Here is an 18,214-nt window from a genome sequence, read left to right as displayed (position 1 = left end):
AGAAGATGCTGCAAAAATTCGAGGGCAATGGCTTGACTTTGCCAATCTTCGTGGTCCAACATTTGGTAGACCAGAGGCAAGGACTAATAGAGCTACATTAGCTCAAAAGGACCCAATTGGATGGTGGACATGGCATGATAGAGATGCACCTGAGCTGAAAGCCCTTGCCACCCGTCTTCTCTCACAGGTTGCGGGTTCCTCTGCTGCAGAGAGGAATTGGTCTACATATAGCTTCATTCAATCAGTCAAGAGGAACAACCTTACCTCTAGACGATCGGAGAAGTTTGTGGCTGTTCATAGTGTATTGCGACTACAGGAGCGACAAAGTCTTAAGTATCGACAGACTCCAGCACTACGTTGGGATGTTAATCCTGAGGATGCATTGCAGATTGATGAGGATAACACACCCCCAGGGCTGCTTGGTGTTCCATTGGATGAGGACCCTCTGCCTACCCCTGCCAGTGATTCAGAGGATGAGATTGATGATGATCTTGATTTAGATAGAGATTTAGATTCCTAGAGGACAGCCATATATTTGGCTTTCTGCTTTTCAGATACTCAGATACATTATTGCTTTTGATTATTATGGAGTTGGACATCTCATTTACATTTCTAATATTTACTTTCATTATGTCATTTTGATTTTCATTTCATGCATCATGATGATAGATTGATACTTGGAGCCTTTGGGCATTTTTGCTAATTGTATGTGATATTCGGATATATCATCATATCATATTCTCATTTTGATTCTAATCTTAATAGTTTTCAATTTCCATGTATTCTATGGTGAATGGTTTATCAATGTTATGATTTATCATTGTTATGGTATGCATATCAGAAATATATCTCTAAAGAAGTCTAATTCTCCATATATAAAAAATTTAAAATCCCCTATATTTTATAGCCGTCCCCTAAGGTTCTATCCCCTAAATTTTGGCTTCGACCCATACCTGTACCGAAAACAAGTTCTCGTCCCCTAAAACGTCCCCGTCCCGAAAACTCCGTGGAGCATAGCTATTTTGATCATTAGAAAACAGCAAAAGAAATCTCTCTCTCAAGCTTAAACATTTCCCTCTGGATGCAAAGCAACATTCTCATCTTAATACATCTTGTTGCATTATGCAACCAAGAGAAAAAAATCAACATACTATTTTAAAAACATTATGATCTATATGAGAAATGTAATCAAAAAATATTTTTCCTTTAAGCTAGTAAGAAACCATTATTCTCTTTCTGTAGCTTCATAATTATAAAATAACATACACTAATCAAATCAATATTCAATGAAGAAAAGCTTAGCTCTTTGATTTTCTTCAATGTCGTCAACTTTGACAGGTCTTCCTCTTCAACTTTATTCAATGCATCAAAACCATGCAGCTAGGAGCTCACTCATCGAAAGCCCAAAAAAAAATAACAATCGCTGTCATTGCATCAAAGAATAACCACATGCAACACCTCTCTCTCACATATACAGAATACAACAATGAGACGTCAGTTACAAGATAATCCATGCAAGAACAATCTAACAAGATTTTTCAGGGGGAGAATATGCATTGAAAGTAATTTACGTCTCGCATATACAAAATAATACAGAGACACTTGTTGCTACAATGCATGGTAAGGGCCGAAAAATCAGTGAAACGCTGCCCTGAGAGATGAGAGAATTCATCCCACTCTTCATAATCCAAATCATTATCCTCTGGTAGAGGAATTTGAACGAGCTGCACACTGTTGTACAGAAAGCCGCGATCAGACCTCATGTATCTGTAGTCGTGGACCATGGCAAATAGAACCCCTCCACCCGCCACATGTCCACAAACGGCCGCAATGGTGGGCACATTCAATTTCATCATCGTCTTTGGAATAGTATTGTCCTTCACCATTTGCTTTTCCCTTCCAAAAGTCAGCAAACCACCGATCTCCGTTTTCAAAATAGAACCAACCATCATCGAGAGTGGGCAACCAAAAAACTGTGATAGTTGCGCCATGGAAATTGAAGGCAATCATTTTCCTTATAGAGACGATTTCGATCTGCGCAAAATAGATTTGAATTTGTCTTTGTGTGCTGCAGATGGAAGAGAAGTGCCGCAGAATTGAAATCGAATAACCTTCGCAAAATGTGTCAACATAGAGATATTGTTGGGAGCAGCTATAGTTGTGCGCTTTATTAGGCAGAGATGAAAAGGAGTGAGCCGTTACACATTGGAATAGATTCCAAGAACCGACGGTAGATCACTGAAGATAGTTACGGTAAGGAGACGAAAAATAACTCCAGAAAATATAGAAAAACTTACATTGACTGTTGAAAAGAACCATATGAGAATGAAAAGCTACCGAAGATCAATCTTGAATGCTCTATCTCGAATACTTCTCAGGTAGGAGAGTAGCATAATTTCCATAAGATGAAGGTTTGTAATGCTAGAAACATCACAGCAGGGATGATATTGTTGTCACTATAAAGACAGATATAATTGATAGCTCTTGTAATAATTACCACATATAGATTGCCTTTAGAATATTCATTACAAATTGCAACAGATATATGAACAAAAGCAATATGAGGCATCAACATAAATAAATGAAAAAGGCCAACAATTTGCCCTATAAACATGCGCACGAGAGGCGAGGAGAAGAATGAAGCCAGATGCAAAGATACAATATGACCTATGAAAAATCCACAGAGAGCATAGTTCGAAGAAATCTATCATAGACAAATAGAAATCACATATAACCTCTGACAAATTTATTCAAATACTCATGCCAAAAGGAAACACCTCAAAAATCATTTAACAATACCAAGATTAAACTCCTTCATATGCTGTTATTGAACCAGAGCTCTGATACCATGTTGAAACTAGAGCTCAAAAATCCATGAAAATAACCAGACATAAGAAGAGACAAAAACTGAAATAGAGAACACCAGAAATATCCTGGGAAAACCCTTCGAGAGTGAAGGGAAAAACCCAACCACACAACAAAATATATCTTTTATTGATAATAAACATTCAAGTGTACAATGTGCTTTGCTTGATGCAAATATATAACAATAGGAAAGACTCTTCACATTATAACCGAAGGGTCTCTTGAGATTCCTATAACTCCTATAATTAATTATGACTCTTCCAATATTCATGCCTCAGTGCATGAGAATGACACATGTCATTTACATTTAATATTACAAATTAAAACTTAAGTGTCTTTTTCAGCTGAATGTAACAATAACGGTAATAACGTTCATATTTCCAAAGATAAAGATCTCTATCACAGCTACCATCTTCAACAGAAGAGACTCACCCAACTCCCAATCTGAGAACAAATACAAAATCATAATCATAACCAACTATGAAAGAGGTCATTGGGACATAACCAGTAGTCATACTTAATGTACGTAGCTTGATAAAATTTCATGTGACTTCTATAAAACTGGGCGGCGATGGTTACTAACAGTTGTAACTTCAGCTTCTAAACATCCAAGACACCAAGTGCATGTACCTCTAAGTGTAGTTAATGACATAATGGCAAAAGTGTTGGCTACATAATACAAATCCACCATATCAAAAGCATAAAGATATGAATAAAACTGATGATTGTGAAGAAGGTTGAACGTTGGTGCCAACATACTATCAAGCCACCAATAACAAAAACAAAAGACAGTATGCAAGTCGACAGCAGAAAAAAATAAGTTGCTTCTGAAAACACAAACATGAGGCAAAACAAAAGTCTTTGATCAACAACACCATTGAAGGTAGCATAGAATGGAAGGAATCACTCAACCAGTTCATCTGAGAAAGTTTTGAAAGAAAGATAGTCATCAACTGATAAGATTGCACATTCGTCGCAGGTAAATTGATGTCTTCTGCAGCTATTAAAACATTAACAAAAACAATAATAAATTCACCCCTTCATATAATTTCTTCATTGATATAAACTCACTTAATATCCTTATACCTCCATACATTGGCACCCCGTTTGGCATTATAATTAAATACTTTATGACATTAATACATTAAATGTACACTGAACCCTTATATCCCCTTTGACCATGAATATTTTAATTTATTTCTTTATATTAAGATCATGCTAGATTAGACTTTAATTAATTAAATTAAATCTTTGCGCTTCATTAAATGTCAAAAATCAAACCAACAACTGATATTGCCAACTTTTAAGCTGAGATACCAATGCGTGGCATTTTGGCCAGGTCAGGGGTGCGGATGCACGGAAGTGTTTGGAAGCGGCACGGAGGTGGGCAGGAAGCGTGGCTTCTGCCTGTGGATGCTTGCGGGATGCTTGGGGAAGCATCCACAGAGCATCCATCCAGCATCCTGGCGAATCCGCGGAGCATCTGGATTGTATACTCTCCTCTGCAAATATAGCTGACTGGATCCCCTATTTTGTTCTTCCTTCTAATCCCTTCCTTCCGTTGTTCTGCTTCTCCATTGGAATCTTCCCCCTCCCTAAAATGGGAGACTAGAACACTTGGTTACTGGTCTGAAGCTCACTGTTTTGAAATGCAGTCCATATACACTGCCAAACTGACTAGAACACTTGGGGAAGCTCAATCAGTTTTTGGCAGTATTATAATGTCATGTAGATGAACTACTCCAGTCATTGACACTGGCAATATACTTAGTTATACAAATGTAGCTGCAAACAATTAGATTTCTCAATTGTTTTACTAAGTTAGTCAAACAAGGCCCATTCAAAAACTTACCTATAGTTAGGCCTTCAAATTTTCTCACAAACTTTCATCATTCTAGAAGCCAAGTGTACCATGTGTTTTGTTGTTTAACTTCTATACTGTCTGTCACTATTGAAAAATATTAGCTTCTACAAAATAATTTCGATTAAGGCTTTGATTCTTTTCCCATGTTATGTCTCAATCGTTTTAGGGCTGACATGGCAAGCAAAAATATTCAAAAACTAAATTTGCATACATAAATTATAGTTTCTTTTTTTGAAAAAAAAAAATATTTATATATGAACGCACCCAAACGCATCCAAAACCCCCCCCCAAAAAAAAAATCTGCGCATCAGCATCAGTACCAGCATTGGAAACTGAGCTTTTAAGACATAACAGTGGTGTCCCATGACCAACCAGATGACTTACCATAAATAGTAAGGACCCAAATGTCGAAGTGGCCTACTAAAAATAGTATGCATAAACGAAACCTGCAAGACCTGTGGAAGGCAAACACCACAAATAAATTGTAATGAGATGGAGTGTACTGAAACAGACACCCAACAAGTTAGCTGAATAACCCTCAAATCCCCTCAAAGGGACCCCTAATCACCACTTAGCCTATGAGAACACTGATAATAGGCTAACCTCTGAACATAATTTGATGCTTAAAAAGGCATAAAATGGGGACATTACATAAGGTCCAGTCATTATCCAGTACAAAATCACAAAATACAAAAAAATCAGTTAAATACATTAAGTGAAATGGCCTTTTTTCTAGCTTGGCACCTAGGGTGCAAACCAAGCTTTAATAATTCATCCTCCAACAAATAAGTCCTAGCTCTCTCTTCTCTCTTGATTCTATGATAAATAATCTCGTCAAAATATTCTAATGAATCTACATTGATGTCCCTGCTCTTTCCTCGACCCATTAACATGAGCAACGCAGCTTTTCTTACCTCATGCCATTTGTAAGCACTTTTATAGAGAAGGGCTTATACCCTTTAGTATATAGAAAGGAACTGACCAACCCAATTCAATCAATGGATTAGTCAGTCCTCAACCCCTCCATCCCAAACTTGATCTATTGAGAAAGACCCCTTCCTTTGATCAACTAGGGCAGTAAACTTCCCTTGGTACGTTAAGCAAAAAATCCTCCTCTCATTAGCATTTTACATAATGTTAACCCTATTCATAAATCTCATTGGACCTGATCATATGTTAAATTCCAAAAAACAATCAAAGGACTTGACAATCATCATCTTGGGATTATTCATATTCCATCATCACAATGGCATATTGGTGATGTGTCATGGAATGTGACCCAAACCATGGCAGAAAAAAACTTTCTTGGCCTGATTTGGAAAACTAAAGAATAGAGACTTTCTCAATTAATTGGGGTTGAATTGAGGAAAAAAACAAATTAGATCAGGTTGGGGTTAGGGCTAGAGAAAATATGGGCTAAGCTTTAAATTGAAAAAGTTGCTAATTAAATGAGAAGAAAAACCCAGAAATTCATTTTTTTACTATAAAATACCAAAAAAAAGTTTCTCAAACATCAGTTATAGTTTGGTTTAGAACAATAAATCTGAAAATGCCATGGTTTAAATAAAATGGCACTTGGATCGAGTGTCAACAATTGATCACGATGATAAGTCGCAATTTTTCTCCTCATTTCTGCAACAATGACCCAAAAAAACTATATCAGTCAGCCGCTGTAAAAGTTGCAATTATGCAATTAAAAATTTAGTCAAAACATATGGCGATGGATGTTAATTGGGATGAGCTCCAATGACAAAATCATAAAAGTCCCGGCATCAATGTGAACCCCGCATTTTAATAATCAGGAAACATGATTAGTAGTTAAAAATCGAGTAAAATACCACATCCAACGGGCTAGCGTAGCATACCCAACATATAAAGCCAAAAGCAAGGCCAAAATAAATTTACATGAAGAGAAACTCCTTCCTTGTGACACCTAAGCTAACAGTTACCCTACAGAAAAAAGGAGGAATTTATCAAATAAAATGATAAAGATGCCACTGGAAAGCTTGGCAGTTAATGGCCATAAACTATTCTCTAGATCTTATGGCCAGATGAAATAACTAAATAAGTTGAAGAGGTAAAAGTAATGTGCTTCCGAAAAGGATACCCAGACTCAAGCCCTTGGCGACATGACTGAAGTCTGAAAAATGATAAAATACCAAAGTCCAACTCGCTAGGTGGGTCATACCCCAATTGATAAAGCCAGGGGCAAGTCCGTCGTGTTGATGAAAGAAACGCTTATTAGTCATGATTACGAAGCCAAAAGGTCGGCAAGAAAGAAGAATTTAACAAATCTAAAAACAGAGAAAATTGATATGTCACTGAATTGAAAAGCTTGATGTTTCAAAATGGCTATAATCCACCCTCTATTTCGCAATGTTGCTAAATTTTTATCCCAAGTAACGTCAATGGTACGGGTTTCGTGGCAAAGAAGGAACAATTCAATTCCATAATGAACCTTAGCCTCAAGGATCCCTCCCCGTGCATTCATGAGAAGCCGGCAATTTAAACTAGATGTAAGCCTGGTGAATTAGGATGACGTACATTGACCTCCATTTACGCAACAACAGAATTTCCGCAGGGAAGCAAACATTGTTATGTTTCTCTCAATCAAGAACAAAAATTGTCTTAAATAACGAAACTGATGTAAGACTAACAATTGAATTTCGTTATAATAGATCATCCACCTTCGCTTTGCAATCTCATGGAATATATTGAAACTCTAGTTGATTAATGATAAAAGCAGAAATGTTCGTTTTTCCTGGTAAAGATTAATAACAATATAAAAACATTTGGCAAAAAGATCGGTAAAGAATGAATATACCTCTGACTGAGAGGGAAAACCATCTGACGGCAATCCCAGCAACGCGGTTGCCACGCTCTTCCGCATTGCTGCTCACTTTCCTCGCTACAATGGAATGTGTGCGAAAACGCCCATGAATTTTCAAAAGTCCATCGTTCTTCCATTCAACCAAAAAGAGATGAGTGTATATGTTATTTCGACCTCCTTGCACGAGATTTGTTGATCGCTGAACGTAAGTTAAAAAGGTTTAGTAAAAATGACCGAGCATAAAGAAAGCCTTCAAGACCATCCTTCGAAGAGGGAATTCAATATTCACTATGCTCTCTAAGATGCGCATTTTAAGTTGGAAATATTGGTGTGTTTTTTAGTTCTGCCAAGGCAGAATCCTTATGCACTCATGTCAATTCAAATATGACATTAAAACTAATTAATCAAATTCAAGAATATAAAAGATTATATGAGATTTCAAATGTTTATTTTTTTTCTAATTTTTCATTATTTTATAAATCACATTTTTCATTTATTCTATTGGTCCATATTATTTTTGGTGGGGGAGAAAATTAATTTTCTTCAACAAAAAATACAAATATTTTCTAACAACATCATCTTGCATTAATGAATGTATTAATTATATCTTTATCTTTTCCACATTTGTGACAAGTTGATAAGATTTTATTTTTTCAATCATTTTATCTTCCACCTCACACAACATGTCTAATCAATATTAATTATCACAATCTATTAAATATTTTTAATTTCTTATTTTAAATATATTTATTATTAATTTTACATTGATTTTATTTTTGACTCTTTGATATAACTTGTTCTCAAAACTTCATGTAATGCATAAGTTCAAATTAATTATATATATATATATATATATATATATAATTTCAATATGTTATATTTTTGTATTTAAATTTTTTTTTTTTAACTTTGTTTTTTTAATAAAAGTAGTTAAATTATTACTATTATTTTACTTTTATAAAAATAAATTAAACAATATTATTTTTTAATTATATTTTATAATAGTGTTTGTAATATGTATAATTGATAAGTGTTACAATTTTTAAATTATATTATTTATTATTATTAATATTTTTTATTTAAACAATTTATCATTTAGTTTAAATACATTTAAAACTTAGATATATATTTTAATATTAAATTAATAATTATATTTTATATCAAAAATATACTAAAGAAATAACCACAAAATAGAAATAATTCAATTCTAAAAGATATATAAATTATTATTAAGTTTTTATAAACTATGTATTAAAATTAAATAGTTATATTTTATTTCTTATTTATTACATCATATTTATTCATCAACATCAAATTTATATGTATTACATCTATTTATTATTTACAAATGTACATATTAAATTATATAGATATTATTTCATAATTAAAAATTACTTAATTTTATGAAAAATTTAGAAATACAAAACATTAAATAGTAAACCTTTTCTAATTGTGTAAAATTAAACAATTAGTTTTACTTATAATATATTTTTATATTTCAATACATTTCATTTTTTCTTATAGAAATGTGAGTTTGTAATATAAAAATTAAATTCTTAGTTTCATTAGTTAAAATATAATATATTTTAATTATTTATTATAACCATGATTTTATTTTGACTTTTTTTTTTTATTAAGAAAAATAATTATATTTAATTCTCTCTCTCACACACACAACTTATGTTGGTATCACTCTATCTTACTATTGTATCTCTCTTCCTTTTCCTCCTCTATATTATCTATCATTTTTTCTTCTGCATATATGTTTATAATGTTATTGTTGTATACTATTATTTATCTCTATCTATATCTCTATCCTAGTTTTTGTCCAGTGCTAATGATTAAAAATAGTATGAGTTCCATTTGATAATCAAGATGAGAATAATACATAGTTGGGGGAGTTATTCCAATTACTTATGGTTCTCTAGTAGCATGCATGGTACGCTTAAACATATAATGTGATACTCCAAATGCTCCATCACTTCTTCAAATTTCTATAATTCAAATATTGGTATAGATATCTTTCCTCATTGCACATAATTTAAGTTGTTAAGGTAGAAGGTGCAAATTTGTCTAAAGCATATGTATTGATCATAGTATGATATTAAGTACTTAATGCCATATTGGGGACTTTGGCCTCTTATTCTTGGGCTTAAATGCCCAAAGACATAATTATATAGCATGAGAATTTAACAACAAAATACGAGCCATCCTATCAAATCACAAGCGCATTTCTAAGATGAGAATTTAACAACAAAATATGAGCAATCCTATCAGATCACAAGTGCATTTCTAGGCAAAAATTAATGCATTCATAATGTTAGTTTAGATTCTCACTCATTTACACCTCTACAACCATTATGTGTTAGGTAGCAACTATGACGCATTGCGTCTCTTGTTTCAATAAAGAGGAACATCGACAATTATTTTTAATGATATACACAAGGCTAAATATTATTAAATAGTTTATGGAATAAATAGTCTTGTTATCTTTTATTTAAGTAATTCAATTCTTAGTTAAGTGCGCTTGAGTTGGAGTAGTACTGGGATGGGTGACCTCCCAAGAAGTCCTAGTGCATCACCTCTGTGAGCATCACCTAGATCCAATGAGTGCTAAGTGTTCCATTTATTCTCATGAGAGATGGATTCATGTGTTAATCACTACTCATGATACATGGGTCAATGAGTTTGACTCCAAAACTATACAGTTAGATTTTGATAGCAATATCACAATTTGACTTTGTTAGAAATGGAAAAAGAAATATGGAAATAAGCAAAAAAGGAAAGAATCTAAGTGAGTTAATGCATGAAAAGATATTACCATAAAATAGGAGAGAGAAAGCTCCAAGATCCAACACCATGAGACAAGATATTTGGAAAGGGGAAAGCAAAGAAAACCCCTTGTGACATTATGAATGAGGCATGAAAAGCCTAAGAAGAGAGAGAGAGAGAGAGAGAGAGAGAGAGAGAGAGAGAGAGAGAGAGAGAGCAATTTCTCATACAATAATTGAGAAGAGGAGAAAACCTCATTAGAAATGAGAGAGGAGGGTCATCTCTTAAATAGAGATGAGAGAGAGGAGTTAGAATGTAACTCCCATGTCTATGAATGCCACCATTCATAAGTGTGTGAGGCCAAGTGTGAGATTCATCTTAAGGAGGAATAATCTAAATTACAAATTATAATAAATATTTGTCCTCACATATTCCACTAGATGAAAAAATAAGATGTAGTGGAAAAAGGACAAAAAAGAAATATATTAGGATACCTTGGCTTATATCCTAATATATTACAACAATAAAGAAAGAAGGTCTAACCTTGGTTTATAAACACACCAAGGAAAGATTACAACTTCTAACACCCCCCTTTAATCTTTACTTGGGGTAATTATATCAAGGGGTATTAAACCCATAATTTACAAAAATATGTAACTTAATCTTCAATATGAAGTAATTTGATTGTTTTCAAGCCATATGGTACATTTGTAGATCCAAGAGAAGTACATGAGTCCTTTGAATGTGATCAAGTGGAAGCATAGACACATCTTCATATGTGAAAAATCGAGAAGGTTCCTTGATGGATCACCTGGAAAAAAAATAGAGAACAAAAAACAAGACAACTATCCACAAGTAGAATTACATTGAATGGAGAAGTTAGTAAAAGAAATGAAGTTATAATAATTTAATCAATGAGGATAAATGAATGTGTTCACCAACATGCAATGGAGTTAACATGATATCTAAAATAAGTCATAAGCTCAAAATGATCATAATAGATGTAATAAATCTCTCATTACAGAACATATGAATGCACAAATGACCATAGACAAGGCCAACTAATGAAACCTGCATCAACATTGCATCAATCACATGGATATAGACAGTCCACTAATGAGTCATCCCACTACAAGTGAATGGGTCACGACTCCATCACCTACATAACCCACGATCTAGGCAATAAAGTATGCAGAACATTATCACATTGTATATTTATCAAAGAAATATAAGAGAGACAATAATAAATAAGTAGAACATGTACCTCAAGCACCAAATAATTCAAGTTACAATTTTTCCAAAATTAATAGCTGAAGTGGACCAAAAGAAGGGTTTATGAGGAGTAACAACATATTGCCTTCAAATAAGAAATCCATCATGGACAAGAAACATCATTGCCATGAGGAAAAAGATCAACATGGGTCAAAACAACTTTCTCAAATAAAGTCTCCAATATTGGAGTGCTCCAAGATATGGTAGCCTCGTCACCTATACACTCAAAAATGAGCAAAGTGTAGGAAGTCATACCATGACTAAATCAAAAATAGGAGCATACACCAAGGAGATAAAGAGATTGAAATGGGAAATCCCCATAAAATATCATCCTCGCATTGAGGAACAAAGTGGAACAAATGGAGGGAAACTCCATTGAAGTAAGTGCACACCAATTATAGGTTGGAGGGATACTCCACGGGCCAGATAAGGCAACTACGAGTCAGTTTAAAAATGTCGGGTCCACCATAGTTAGCCTTGATAAATTGGCTCCCGATGCAACTTACAAAAAATATATATAATAAAAGAATGGTATTAAACCATGAAATGCTACTATGAGCATAAAGAGATGCTATAAAAGCAAAAAACTACAATCATGTGCAGATAGATCATTAGAACATAGTAAAATCAATCATTAAATAATGAAGGCAATAGTGTAAGATAACTCATAAACCTTAATAATTTGAGATAAAAAGAAGTATGTGGAAGAGCAATAAACATAAATTATTAGATATTAGTTAAAATCTCCATGCAAGGTGAACACAACTGAGAAGATATAAAGGATAGGCCCACCATCAAAGACAAGAATCCTCCTAGATTATGGCAAAAAAAAGAATTATAAAAGATGATATTTATTTATTTTAAAATTTTTACTCTTAACTTTTTATATAAAATAAATAATAATAAAACTTTAATTAGTTTTAATATTGAATTCTAAGAAAACTTCTTTAAAAAAATTATCCTTGAACTTCTCTTTTTTTTACTTAAAACCACATAATTTTAAATAAAACAGAAGTTAAATCTTATATTAAAAGGAAGAGATTTAATTAGTTTAAACTTATATTTAAAAAAATCGCAACAAAAGAGTAAGAGAGATTTGAAGTAAAATATTGAACTTGAGCTGTATGACAATGAATGAAAAAATGCCAAAAAATAGGTTGACAAAAGACAATGATAAAAAACAAATGATGCCTCTGTCAAGAGCTAAAAAAAGAAAGAATCTTGTAAGAAAAGATAAGAAAATGTTACAACTGAATCTAAATATAGAGAGATTATTCACAAACTCCTCTTTTTGCCCTAACAATACACTGTCGCAGCTGCCCTAGGGCTAGAATAGCCCGGCATGAATTTCTCTTATTGTAGATTAGGGAGGAGAGTAGAAATTAGTCATTTGGATTGATTGAAGTGGAGGCTCAAAAGAAAAGAGGAAACCAGCCCGTTGATGCTCTTTTTGAAATGCTATTTTTCTGCCCGCTGGAGGACTCTACTGTGCTGCTCTGACTAGTACTCAGATCATCGCAGGGAACGAGAAAATTTGTTTTTTCTTTTGCTCCTCTAAGAGCCTGAGCCGCATTGTCGTACACACAGGCAGCGTCTTCAGCTGTATCAAACGTACCAAGCCAAACCCTCATCTTTTTCCACGGATCTCTTATTTCTGCCGTAAATCTTCCACACGGCCACTTCCTTACACCCCTGAAATGCACTTCCTTGGACAAACATATGCCTTTCATTGGCTCAACCTCTTACCAAACATTGCTTTTAAGCATCCTTGTACCAAATTTCGTACGAAATTGAAGCTAGAAACCACAAAACACAGCAAATTTTATGAGCCGCAGAATGACTCAGAGCAGAGCCATGATCGGCGCCCGAAACCTCAAGGAGGAGGCTCCTGCGCCTAGATTTTTCAACCTTCAAGATATTTTTAATAAAAAATCCTTTGAATCCATAAATTTTAAAACAATCTGCAGGGGAAAATCCTTTCAAACCACGGCTGATCAGGAAAAATGTAGACTAATGCTTTTAAAGCCTGAGCTTTACAAAGATATAGATCAAATGCTTTACAACCAATTTTTTTCCGAAACAATCAATCTAATACTCTCAACCCTGGTATATTTTAGAAGAACAGATGGATTGAACCCTCAAACTATGAAGGCTGTCAAATAATCCTCTCAAATCTTTCGATTTCCCCCTAAACACCAAAAACTAACCTACTGGCCCCAGCCCTAGACAAATACTATCTAGCTACAACTGAAAAAAAAATCAATTATCAGATTTTTGTGAAAAAGGAAAGAAATAGTGCTTTAAATCTTTTCAAACCCTAGAAGTATTCATCCCTAACAATACGACACATACAATAACCATTCAACATTTAAGATTACACATGCACGTCATCAGTCAAGATTTTGATTCCCCCTTCTTAAAGCATGCAAAGCACTGGAACTCTTTCACAAGAATGGCTCCTCCACTGGCGTGGCTCACGCAATGGTGCGGAAGCAGGGGTAGCAGATCTGCAACTTCAGGCGTAGATCTATTAATTTTCCCTTCTTTGTGAGCATCATGATCTTCATGGAAATTATTTGAGAAACTTAATCCATTTTTCTCAAAACTAACAGAATGCTTGTTCTCTAGGCTGCAGGGAACAGTCTTAATTGTGCAGGTGTGGTGGTGATCATGGTTGTGGGTTTCATGCGAATGGGCGAGAGAGTGAGTTCCATTAGAATGAGAACAGCTACCGCCACCATGGGCATGATGATGCTCCTCGTGAAAAAACACCAACCCCACAATATTTACCAAAAGCCCTCCAACAGAAACAAACACACAAGCTTCCTGTAGAAATTTCTTGCGGATGGTTGAAATAAATTTTTAAATTTTAAAAGAGATATATTCTAAATTCCAAGAAGAGATGAAGATTAGAAAGAATTTAAATTACAATGTAGCTACCAGATCTAGAGCTCAAAAGGTGAAAAAAAGGACAAGCACTGGAATAAAATGGATAAATTTTTTTTTTAAAATGAAATATATATATTAGAATAAATTCTCTCAACAATATACTAGATTGTACTAGAATATACTATTAAATTAGGAGTGTGAATCTTTAAATTTATATTATTTTATTTATCAATAGTATATCAAAACCTGCACAAATTAGAGCAAATAGAAGTTAATCGGGTTTGGCGGTAAACCAGCCAAATTCAAAAAAAATCAATTCTACCAACTTAAGAAGATTAAAAAAGAAATTAGTGAAATCTCTCTCAAGAGTCTCCTTCAAATCGTACCTTCATGCAAACACTCAAAAAACAAAAATTAAACTGCTTTGATACCATGTTAGAAATGGAAAAAGAAATATGAAAATAAGCAAAAACCAGGAAAGAATCTAAGTGAGTTAATGCATGAAAAGATATTACCATAAAATAGGAGAGAGAAAGCTTCAAGATCCAACACCATGAGACAAGATATTTGGAAAGGGGAAAGCAAAGAAAACCCCTTGTGACATTATGAATGAGGCATGAAAAGCCTAAGAAGAGAGAGAGAGAGAGAGAGAGAGAGAGAGAGAGAGAGAGAGCAATCACTCATACAATAATTGAGAAGAGGAGAAAACCTCATTAGAAATGAGAGAGGAGGGTCATCTCATCTCTTAAATAAAGATGAGAGAGAGGAGTTAGAATGTGACTCCCATGTCTATGAATGCCACCATTCATAAGTGTGTGAGGCCAAGTGTGAGATTCCTCTTAAGGAGGAATAATCTAAATTACAAATTATAATAAATATTTGTCCTCACATATTCCACTAGATGACAAAATAAGATGCAGTGGGAAAAGGACAAAAAAGAAATATATTAGGATACCTTGGCTTATATCCTAATATATTACAACAATAAAGAAAGAAGGTCTAACTTTGGTTTATAAACACACCAAGGAAAGATTACAACTTCTAACAGACTTGCTATGGAAAATACCTCCTACTTATCAATTGGTGAGCTTAAGGGGTTTTCTAATGAATGGTTCATAAAGCACAAAACTTGGTGAAGGTTTTACAAATGGGGTTGCAAGCAGAGTGGGTTTGACAATGGAGGAAATTTCGTAGTTAAGCGCGTTCAAGCTAGAGTAGTACTGAGATGGGTGACCTCCCAAGAAGTCTCGGTGCTTCACCTCTATGAGCATCACCTAGATCCAATGAGTATTAAGTGTTCCATTTATTCTCATGAGAGATGGATTCATGTGTGAACCACTACTCATGATACATAGGTCAATGAGTTTGACTCAAAAACTACACAGCTAGATCTTGATAGCAATATCACAATTTGACTTGTTGTGGAAAACACCTCCTACTTATCAATTCAATTCTTATTCTAAACAAGACAATGATGAGTTCCTCTAATTTCTTAGAAATCTCCTCATTAAAAAAGACTATCTTAAGAACTATTGGTCAAGGTATTAATATAGTTGCTCTTGATGTCGCTATAAGTATCATACTTCATGTAATGCTTTGCTCAGGAACCCAAGAGAAATAAACCTAATATGTTACAATGTTTGCTAAACTATTTTTTTTAAATTTTAAATAACACAAGATAGCAATAATGTGGAAGCAATATATACATACACATCAAGTACACATAAGCAATTACAAATACTATTTCCATTCTTCAAGGGTTCCTTCACGTTGAGTCACATTAAAATGTTTGTATTAATCAATTTAAGTCTCAAGTACATAGTCTCATGAGCATAAAGAAATAACAAATACATTATCACATAAGCAAATGCATAAGTACAACTAATAATATAAAAGCACATCTGGTCTCACAGGGTATGTGAAAATAGATACAAGTACATCAATATACCATACAATATCCTGTAGGATCTCAAAACACATGATACATAGATACCTCAAATGAATAGAAGTCTCCAAGATAAGAATAAGAATGATAAAGGGTATAAGTGCACCAACGAGCATCCAACATTTGCAAATCTGAGGGGGACCCAAATGGTAAGAAGACACTACCTCCTGACTGTGTGGTCACCTAATCATGCTCTCACTCCCACCGTACAGGAGAGATAATTTATGACCCACACATAGATAAGAAAATCATAAAACAATCATAGAAAAAGAATCCTTATAGCCAAAACTACCTCAAGGGTAATACAAACTATGCAAGAAGAAGAGATAATCAAAATTGAAAGGACACTCATTCTAATACCAACACCACATACCAAATCAACACACAAATACCATGTACAAAGAAATATCAAAACCAAAAAGATACAACCACCTCCAAATCAATGGCAAGTGTCACAAGCACAATAATCAATCGATAACAATTATTGTCAATAAAAGTAACCCATCAATCACTAACTCCAACAATAAAAATACCACCAATGAATAATTGATCATTCATTAATAAAAGTCAACTGTCAACAATAAATGACATCCAATCAATGAGTGACAACTCACAATAAATACACCATCAAAAGTAATATCCAACAAGTACACCACTAGAGGCAAATATTAAAAAAACTATGAAGGAGACTCAGGCTACATACTATGGAATGTCATTACATGAGCCAACTCTAAGATTACCCTGGCAATCTCTCAAGACCCCAACCCCTTAGTGATTCTATGCGGAACCAAAATACCCTCTCATGAAGATGAGGAAACTAGTCATACATCTCAAAGTATCATCTCATTCTCATCCTTAGTCTATACAAACACTCAAGACGTGGATGAGAAAAAATATTTAATTTATATTTTTAATTTATCTCAAAGCATGGGGTAGGAAAGTATTTTAATTACTATGTTATCACTTGTTACACAACTTATAATGAGTTACCCTAGTAGCCACTTTGGGCCCTAGCCCCTATTGCAAGTCACTTCACCTAGACTAACTTTCTAAAACTTCTTTTACTAATATAAATGTTTTAAATTGTTTATTAAATATTTAATAGTCTATAAAGATGACAGTTGATATTGTTTACCCTTGCAATAGATTTCAAATGATCCAGAGTAGTTAATTGCAAATACACAGGCACCAGGTAAACTGTTGGTTTCTTCATCACATGTAGAAAGTCACAATTAAAATGCTTGATTGCTTCAAATTTTAAATCATTTTTTTGTCATGTTTACTAAATCTAATAGTCATATCTATGTTTTTCTGATATAAGCAACATAGTATTTTGTTTCCCTTAAGATAATAGTTAGAGTTAGATTCTGTGACCATAGCCAAAATAATTACACATGATGGTGGCCCCAGAAAAAAGGAAGATAGAAAATATTGAAACTGTAGATGTAGAGAACTATAAAAACAAAAGCTCAAAGCCATTCTTCAACATTGACAATGCACTTAAGCAACAAGGATTGTCTAGGATTCTAACATTTACATATAATGTTGGAGACTACTTATTTGATTCATTACAACTTTTGCTTGAGAATTAGTATACATCAACTAATATTCGCAAAGGAACTATTCAACACTTTTGAATAGTCTAAAAAAACAAGAATTAGAGGCAATTGATTCTTACAACCATGAATTATATCCAGAGATACTTTACGAATTGCATAAAGTTAGGGACCATGAGACATACTTGTGAAGAATGCAAAAAATTGCAAATCCTAACATA

At 33.7% G+C, this 18,214-nt stretch overlaps 2 protein-coding genes across 2 annotated transcripts in view; both read right to left on the bottom strand.

Moving 5' to 3' along the window:
- Positions 1-7,844, bottom strand: part of LOC149561437 (Chaperone DnaJ-domain superfamily protein) — a 73,583-nt gene extending 65,739 nt beyond the window's left edge. The window contains exon 1 of the mRNA XM_089825149.1: positions 7,554-7,844. Within this exon, the coding sequence (XP_089681275.1) occupies positions 7,554-7,619 (66 nt within the window). The 5' untranslated portion in view covers positions 7,620-7,844. The remainder of the gene's footprint in view (positions 1-7,553) is intronic.
- Positions 7,845-13,015: 5,171 nt separating this feature from the next.
- On the bottom strand, positions 13,016-13,333 carry LOC149561436 (ethylene-responsive transcription factor 4-like). The gene has a single exon (XM_089827815.1). The coding sequence runs from the start codon at positions 13,331-13,333 to the stop codon at positions 13,016-13,018; it is 318 nt and encodes a 105-aa protein (XP_089683941.1).
- Positions 13,334-18,214: the final 4,881 nt, after the last annotated feature.

This window comes from Cupressus sempervirens, chromosome 4, assembly GCF_028749045.1.
Source record: "Cupressus sempervirens isolate cs-2001-9-10 chromosome 4, ASM2874904v1, whole genome shotgun sequence".
Lineage (NCBI taxonomy): Eukaryota > Viridiplantae > Streptophyta > Pinopsida > Cupressales > Cupressaceae > Cupressus > Cupressus sempervirens.
The sequence above is the reverse complement of the archived record's forward strand: the minus strand, read 5'-3'. Positions and strand labels throughout refer to the sequence as shown.

Bases quoted from the DNA above. Each gene is read 5' to 3' on its own strand.
- LOC149561436 (XM_089827815.1), bottom strand. From the start codon at position 13,333: ATGAAAGGCATATGTTTGTCCAAGGAAGTGCATTTCAGGGGTGTAAGG.